The following is an 8,177-nucleotide window of genomic DNA, read 5'->3' on the forward strand; positions in this document are numbered from 1 at the left end:
ATTCATGGCTCATAAAGCGTGGTAGAAAAAGAATGGCTCCAGCTCATCGCCTGCCTCTGCTTAGATTCTTTTTAACACAATGAATCACCATTACCCCTTTTAGAAAACCATCCTGAGTTCTGTTTATTTGGGGACAAATCCATCTAATCCTGCTCATAGAAGCGAGTACAGCAACTACAAGGGGGCTGCCAGTCTGAGAGAGGACAGCAGAATGCGGCCCCTTTTTGTGTACAGTCCTGGGACTCTTCTGGGGTGCGACACAAGATCCATTATTAATGACAGACGAAAAACTGAGCTAACATGGCACCTGCTCTGCCAGCGCCATCCTGCCCTGGCCGGCACACTAACGAAGAAATCTGGAGCTGCAAGCACGGGGAGTGCCCGTGGGCCCCCACTGCCAGGCCCCGGCATTGAAAATCAGGAGCTGTCTCACCCCAATGCACAAAACAGCCTAGGAGACATGGGAAAAGGGTAGGAGCTTCCTCACTCAGGGACTCTGCCTCTCTCTGCAACGGGCAAGGGCTAGGAACGGAGACTTTTCGCTTCTTTTTACAGAAAAATAAAAATAAAAACAAAACAACAACAACAACAAAAACTTCTTAGCTGCCCACGAGTGGCAGCAGAGTGAGACAGTTCTCCCCTGGGCCGCACTGCAGAGGTCTTGGGGCCGGCAGCGGCCGGCAGGCCAGAGGAGCAGAGCCCACCAGCACAGCGTGGGGGACACGGCTCTCCTGCCCCCTCCTCACGGTGCTGGCACCAAACCCCGTGCTTTGCAAGCGTTTCAGAACCAAACAGGTTGCCAACCTTTTACACACCCATCCCAAACATACCGTCCATCCCAAACCACGCACACCCACCCCCAACTGCCCCTGTCCCATCCATCTCCCGTTTTGGGGGGGCTGCCCCAGCATGCTGTGCTGAGGGGGGGTGGCTCCGACCTCTCAGCGGGGTGCAGACAACAGTTTGCTCTCCCTTTCCCCTTACTGGGTGCAAGCTGCATGGAGAGACCCCAAGGTGGGGGACCGGCTGGCCACACAGGGGAGAGAAATTATGGAGGATGCTGTTTTTAAGCTCTTGTTATAAATACGGCTGGGGCTGTGCTACAAACCCGTGGAGACAGCCATCGTTGTGGGCCTGGCCCCATCAGAGCTCACATCCCAGACAACCCTGGCCTCCCAGGGCAGAGCCCCTGGCCCAGGATGGCATTTTGGGGCCTGACAGCAGCAGTCGCTCCCGGCCCGAGGCACCCCCACAGAGCCTTGCACACCCCGCACCCCCTGGTTCCGAGCAAAGCAGTAAGGAAACCGAGCCTACCAGCACCTTTCCAAGCCTGGCACAGTCCGGAGCGACGCAGACACAACTCAGGTGGGTGTCCGAGGAAAACCCGATGGCCCCCGGCAGCTCTGTTCCTCCTGGCCCCGCTCGCCCCCAGGAAGAGCCCAGGCCAGCAGCACTCTGCGTCCAGCCCCAGGGCTCGGCTCTGCACACAGCGGGAGAGAGACCTGACAGCAGCAAGAAGCGGGGATCCACGTCTGGCTGGGGCACCTCGGAGGGAAACCATTTACCTCCTTCAGGGGGACAAATTCAGCAATGTGGGGTGGGAAACTTGTCTTCGTTACTGGGATTTTTTTTTCAGACATGCAGCACCACAGATTGCTATCCACCTCCCTCCCATCTTTTCCTGCCCGATATGCTTTTTAATTTTTTTTTTTTTTTTTGAGGGCAGAGACGAGAAATTCATTTAATTTTTAAAGCATGCAAGGTTTCACGGGTCGCTTGCACAAGCAGACCCCGCGGCAGGCGGGAGAAGACAGGGCAGCCCCAGCCGCCCGCAGCGCCCCAAGTCAAGTTCAAGATGGGCCCGTCTGGGACCTCTCACAGCCAGCAGAGCTGGGGGGCCTGGGGAGCCGGGGGGTCCCTGCCTTCCTCCGCCACGGGGCTCAGCCTGCAGCAAGGTCCCTGCAGTCGGACAGAGGATGGGGATGCAGAGTCATACGCCTAAATCAGCAGCACTGGAGGAGAGCCGCAGCTGCCGGCCCTGCTGCAGCCCCAGCCGGGCCCCCCCAGCATCCCCCGCAGCGGGGCCTAGAGGTTTGCAGGGAGCGGTATCCACCGCCGCTCGGGTCGCTTGGGGCTCCTGGGCAGCACTGGAGAAGTTGTTTCTGGGGTGAAATTTCTCGGCTCAATCCCTTCTGTCTCTCAGGGATGGGGACGCTTTGCTGCATCCTGGTCAGAAATAAAGAAGAAGGAAAAAAAAAAAAAAAAGAAAAGAAAAGAAAAGAAAAAAAAAAAAAAAAACACACAACAAAACCAGACGATAAAGTCCAGCACGCCACGAAGTCACCCATGTCCCCTCCGGGAAGCAGCCCAGTGCCGACTCCCAGCCCCTGCACCCCTGCCGGCAGCCCCGGCCCGGTACTCACCGTCGGGGCCACCCCGTCGAGGCTCCCCGCTGCCCCCGGTGCTCCTCTCCCTCGGCGACGCCGCGCCGCGGGCTCCGGGCTCCGTCCGCTCGGGAAGGTCGCGGGGATGCGAAGCCGTTCGGCAGCGGAGGGCGGGGACAAAGGGGCAGCAGCAGAAGCAGCGGCGAGGAGCTGGAGGTTTTTTCCCGCAGCGCCGGCCCGAAAACAACGGCTCGGCCCCGGCGGCAGCGAGCCGGGACCGCGGCGGCACCCGCGGCTGCCCCCGGCCCCCGAAACGGGGAGGACGGAGGAGGTTAAAAACGGCTCGCGGGGGCTCTTTCCAAAACAATAAACTTTTAATGCTAAAGCAGTTATAACCAAAAGCTGTACAGAGTTGATTTTTTTTTGTTTGTATTTTTTTTTGTTAGAAAACAATTTTTTCTTCCCCATAAATATTGTTCAGTTCCCGGCACTTTGTATCAATAATTAAATTACGAACGATAAATATGGCATCGTGGATATGTATTTACAAAAAAAAAGTTATTACAAAAAGGCAACTGTTATACTAAACATCACAATCTGGGTAGAATAAACACCACATCCTCATCCTGCAAAATACTGACCGACCCCATCAGACGAGAATACATTCACAAGTGTAATGCTTGGAGAGAGAGAGAAGGAGAAAGAGGAGGAGAGCAGAGAAAGAAGCAGCAGGAGAGCTAGAGAGGAAAGTTCAAGACATAACAGGACTTTGGCACGGTTTAAGACTGTAAGTTTAAACAATCACCACTAAGGCGAAGGAGAATTTTCATCCTCATGTCAACATCCCACCGAAAGAAGGAAAAACAAAACAAATTAAAAATAAAAAGTGAGGAATCGGAGGAAGAGGTACTGGGACAGGGAAGGAAAAAAAAAGCCCAAACAAAACAAACAAACACAAAACGAAAACGAAAACAAAACAAAACAAAAAAACAACAAAGAAACGACTGCGATTGCAAAAAAATGACAACAACAAAAAAAGAAATCCAATCCTGAGAAAAGGACATGGCTAGTCCAGCGTCTCGGCTTGCAAAAAATAGTAATAATTATAATATAATAATAAAAGACCCCCCTCCGGATCCTGGCAGTTAACTAGGTGTAGCCCTATGCGGTCGTCGGTGTGGAAACTCCATTTCCGTGGGAGTGAGCTGCAGTTGGCTTGGCATGTCCTTTTTTCCTTGTTCCCAACGCATTTGGTCCAGTCTCTGGCTGGGCAGCTGCTGCCTTCACACATACCACTCGTTAAAATTGGGGGGTAGTCCAGGGTTGTGGCCGGGGTTACTCTGAAGGGCGGCCGGCGGCGTTTTAGTGGAGTCCTTGCCTCCGGCTGAGCCCACCGCCGGGGGGGTGGAGGACTCGTACCCCGAACTGGCTGCAGGGGAAGAGTCCGACCCCTGGGATTCGTGCACCTAAAACCAAGAGGCAGAGATGGGAACGAGCCCAGGGCCCCCCGCCACCCCGCTGAGCCAGGTCAGGATGCTGCCCCACGCAGGAGGGATACCAGGGGTCACCAGCTTGGTCCCCGCCTGGCAAGCAGGCGGTGCACGTACTGCCGGTCACCCGGAGCACCGGCGGCTCGGTGCAATGCCTGCCGCAGCTCCCAGCCACTTCCCTGCGTTACAGGGAGCTGCACCATCCCAGTGTGCGGGGCTGCAGCATCCCGGCGCACGGGGCTGCATTTGCACAGCACTCTGGAGCAGAGCCACGCTCTGGAAACCGGTTAGCACTTGCACCAGCGGCAGTGCAAAAAGAAACTAAGCCATTTCCCCAGGCTGTGCTCCAGCCGTGGCCCAGGCACCAGGGACCGCTCAGGCCATGCCGGGAGCACTGCGGCGGGCGCTGTGCAGCTCTGCCCTGTTCAGCCGCAGTAAAACGGGCCCCGAGCACGCCAGCGACCAAGCGTCCGTGCTCAAGGAGTAAAGAGCTGGGGCGCAGGAGTGATTACCTTCATGTGTTTCCTAAGTGAGCTGGGGTGGGTGTAGGATTTGTCGCACACCTTGCAGATGTAGGGCTTGTCCGAGGTGTGGACGTGCATGTGTTTCTTCCTGTCGCTGCTGTTGGCGAAGCGCCTGTCGCAGCCCTCAAATTCGCACTTGAAAGGCTTCTCACCTGCGAAATTCAGAGAGGGTGAAGGAGGGCCATTCCCCTCCACGTCCCCACCTGCCTCCTGCCAGGATGGCCTCTGCCCTGCTCAGTCCCCACCGTGGGGATGCACGAGGACCCCAAAAAAATGATGAAGGGGAGGAGGGACGGCGAGGTTTGTTTTGTGCCGAGTAAATTCGGGTCAGCCTTTGTTACTTTGAATTTGCCTCCCACCGGCCCCGCACCGTGCTCCGGCGGGGACAGCGCTCGGTGAGCCCGAGGAGGGAGAAGACCCGTGAGCAGTTCAGCGGCTCGGACAGTTTTATGGGACGTACTCAAGGATGCGAGCCGAAAAGCGCTTGCTTCCTGCCTTCCCCCCCTCTTCCCGCCGGCCGTGCGGAGGGCTGAACGGAGGACGGAGCTACAAATAAAAATACTTTGACAAAAGTATCGCTGATTTAATTGGGAGAGACGCCAATGGGGCCTAAAAATAAAACAGCGAGGAGAAGAAAAGGAGCGGAAGTCCCCGAAAACGAGATTTCATTAGCACTCGTACGGGTGCCTCCGCAGGGGTGCGCAGGGGGCCGGCGGCGGCGGCACGCACCCAGCCACGGAGCCCCGGGGGCCTTACCTGTGTGTGTCCGCTTGTGGATCTTGAGGTTCTCGGAGCGGGCAAAGATCTTCCCGCAGCCCGGGAAGGGGCAGGGGAAGGGCTTCTCCCCCGTGTGCACCCGAATGTGGTTGACCAGTTTGTATTTCGCCTTGAAGGACTTGCCCTCCCGCGGGCACTCGTCCCAGTAGCAGATGTGGTTGTTCTGCTCGGGGCCCCCGACGTGCTCCATGGTGACGTGGGTGACCAGCTCGTGCATGGTGCTGAAAGTCCTGTCGCAGCTCTTCTTGGGCCGGCTGAGCTGGCTCTCGTCGAGCCACTTGCAGGACAGCTCTTGCTTGATGGGCTGCCGCATGTACCGAAAGAAAGCCCCGGGGCCGTGGTGGTGGTGATGGTGGTGGGCCGCCACGTTCATGCCCATATTCACGTTCATGTGGTTGTAGTTGTGGAACTGGGCGCCGCCGTAAGGGTCCGTGCGGGGGCTGGAGACGGCCCGGTACGGGTCCGGCCGCCCGAAGAGGTCCCCGCGTAGCCCCAGGTGCATCTGCCCGTTGTCTACGTGCCCGGTGGGGGACGTGTGGCTCGGGCTCTGCTCGTGGAGCCCCGGGAAGAGCAGGTAGCCCGGGGTGTCCGGGATGCCGCCGGGGCCGTGCAAGCCGCCGGGCGAGCCGCCGAAGAGCCCGTGCTGCGCCGTGCCGGAGGCGGCGTCCGCGATGCCGGAGCCGCGGTTGCGGAAGAGAAAGTCGCGGGGGGAGTTGAAGGCGGCGGCCCCGCCGTAGGAGGGCACCTGGCCGGCGTGGTGGTGGTGGTGGTGGTGGTGGCCCAACGCGCTGGCGTAGCCGGGCGCTTGCGGCGTGAACGCCGAGCTCTGCCCGGCGGCGAGGTCGTGCGGGGCCGCGTTCAGCTTGAAGGCGGCGGCGGCGGCGGCGTGCGAGGAGTCCCCGAAGGGGCTCAGCCCCATGCCGGCGGCGGTGGCGTCGCGACCCGGCATCTCGTGGTGGCGGGGCGCCGCGAAGCCGCCCACCCCCAGCGCCGGGAACTGCGGCCCTCCGTCCAGCAGCATCGTCATGGGCGCGGGGCCGGCGGCGCGGCGGCAGCCTGCCCCCTCCTCCTTACCTCCCCCTCCCCTCCTTCCTTCCTTCCTTCCCTCCCGCCCCCGAAAAAGTGCAAAACCACCCCAAAACGCGCCCCCGCCCCCACCCCCCGCGGCGGGCGGGCGAGCACCCCCCGTCCGGGGAAGGAAAAAAAAAAAAAAAATTAAAAAAAAAGGTTAAAAAAAAAAAAAAAAAACAACCCCAAGCCCCCGAGCCCACCACCACCCGCCCCCTGAGGCGCCCGCCCCCGCGCCGGGCCGGGCCGGGCGGCGCAGCGCAGCAGGGCGAGGGCGAGGGCGCAGCGCGGCCCCGCTCCCGCTCGGCGCCGTCGGGCACTGACGGGGCGCCCGCCCGCGCCTCGCACATAAACCAACGCCGGGGCCAGGCCGCGCCGCGCCAATGGGGAGCCGCCGGCCGCCGAGTCAGCTGACCCGCCGCCCGGGCCGCCATTGGCTGCTCCCCGTTTGATTGGCACGCGCCCCGCAGCCGTCGGGGACGGGGATTGGGCGTGCGCGGCTCGCAGGTAAAACGGGGGGGGGGGGGGGGCGGCGGCGGGACGGGGCGCACGGGACGGGATGCACGGGACGGGATGCACGGGACGGGATGCACGGGATCGGGCGCACTGGACGGGGCGGACGCAGCCCCCCGGGGCAGCCCCGTTCCGGGGACAAGCGCGCCGAGCCCCGCGGGTTCCCCGTGCCCCCGCCGTGCCGTCCCGGTGCGCGCTGCCCCCCTGCCCGGCCCGCTGCTCGCCGCCCCACGCCGCGGGGGGAAGGCCCCCGGGCGCCTCTCCCGGGGAGGGGGCAGGCGGAAAGCCGGCACGAAGCCGCCGCGCCGCTTCAAAACTAAACCCCAAGCCCGCCTGAGCTCGCAGCGGCGGGGCGCAGTTCATTTTTTTAATTAGCAGCATTTCGCCTGCATGAACCCGAGCCGAGCGTGGACAGCCCGCTCCTGCCCCGCCAGCCCCATGGGGCCAACTTCGCCGGCCCGAGTCCCCCCGCGCCCCCCGGCCCGCTCCCTACAGGGGACAGAGGCAGCGTCGAGCACCGAAGGGTCCCTGCTCGCTCCCTGCCCTCCCCGCCGGGCCGCGGAGCACGGCCGAGCAGCGCCCGGCGTGGCGGTTCCCGTGCTCTATTTTTTGTACACTCGTTTGTTTGATCGTTCTTTTTTTCTCTTTCTTTCTTTATTTTTTTTCGTCTTTCTCTCTCTCTTTTTTTTTTTCGTCTTTCTCTTTCTTTCTTTTTTTTTTTTCTTCTTTTTTTTTTTTTTTTTTTTCTTGTTAATTTTATTTTTGCAAAGGCAACGTTCAGCCTTGGAACAATTATCAGTTGCAGACAGCGCTATAAATCCACTCATTTTCTGTTCTGGAAAGCATTTGCAAAGAACTATGGGGAGCAAGAGTGGAAATAAAAGGCAGAAAGAAAGATGGCTGTAATTGTAATATCCTGAGATTTGCTGAGCCCCCAAGTCTGTCTATTGGGCAGGTCTCACAGGCTCGCCGCCGGCTCTCTGCAGGAAACGTAAAATCTGATCAAGTTCAGAGACGCATTGAGAGCCTGCTTCAAGCAGCGCTTTATAACCGCGGCCCTTTCACATCGTTCCCCCCAATCAGCCCCGGGAAAGACTTCGCCTTCTTTATTTTAGGGTTTGCAGGGAGGACAAAAAAAAAAAAAGCCACCGATATAAAATCTCCCCGAGAGGTAACACCAGTGCCCATCAAACACTCAAATTGCCCAGGCCACATCTGCCAAGAACAGTCCCAAAGTTGGAAGGTGAGTGCCTCGCTGCCGTTACGGCGAGCCCGCAACACGGCAAGAGGCGGAAGGGGGGGGCCTCCCCTAGGGAACGGAGGGCGCGCAGCGGCCGAGGACCGGGCAGGATTGCAGCCCTCCCTCGGGAGCAGCGGAGAGGGCCGGGGCTGTCCGGCACCATCCTGCAGCTCCCGGGGCC

General features: G+C 59.9%; 1 protein-coding gene across 1 annotated transcript; it reads right to left on the reverse strand.

The window, feature by feature from the left end:
- Window positions 1-2,854: 2,854 nt before the first annotated feature.
- Window positions 2,855-6,202, reverse strand: ZIC3 (Zic family member 3; the record flags this gene model as incomplete). The annotated part of the gene is made up of 3 exons (XM_084534729.1): window positions 2,855-3,850; window positions 4,387-4,550; window positions 5,155-6,202. 3 exons carry the CDS (start codon window positions 6,200-6,202, stop codon window positions 3,668-3,670), a joined length of 1,395 nt encoding a protein of 464 aa, XP_084390855.1. The 3' UTR covers window positions 2,855-3,667.
- Window positions 6,203-8,177: the final 1,975 nt, after the last annotated feature.

The sequence above is a fragment of the Aythya ferina genome (genome assembly GCF_964211825.1).
Source record: "Aythya ferina genome assembly, chromosome: 13".
Lineage (NCBI taxonomy): Eukaryota > Metazoa > Chordata > Aves > Anseriformes > Anatidae > Aythya > Aythya ferina.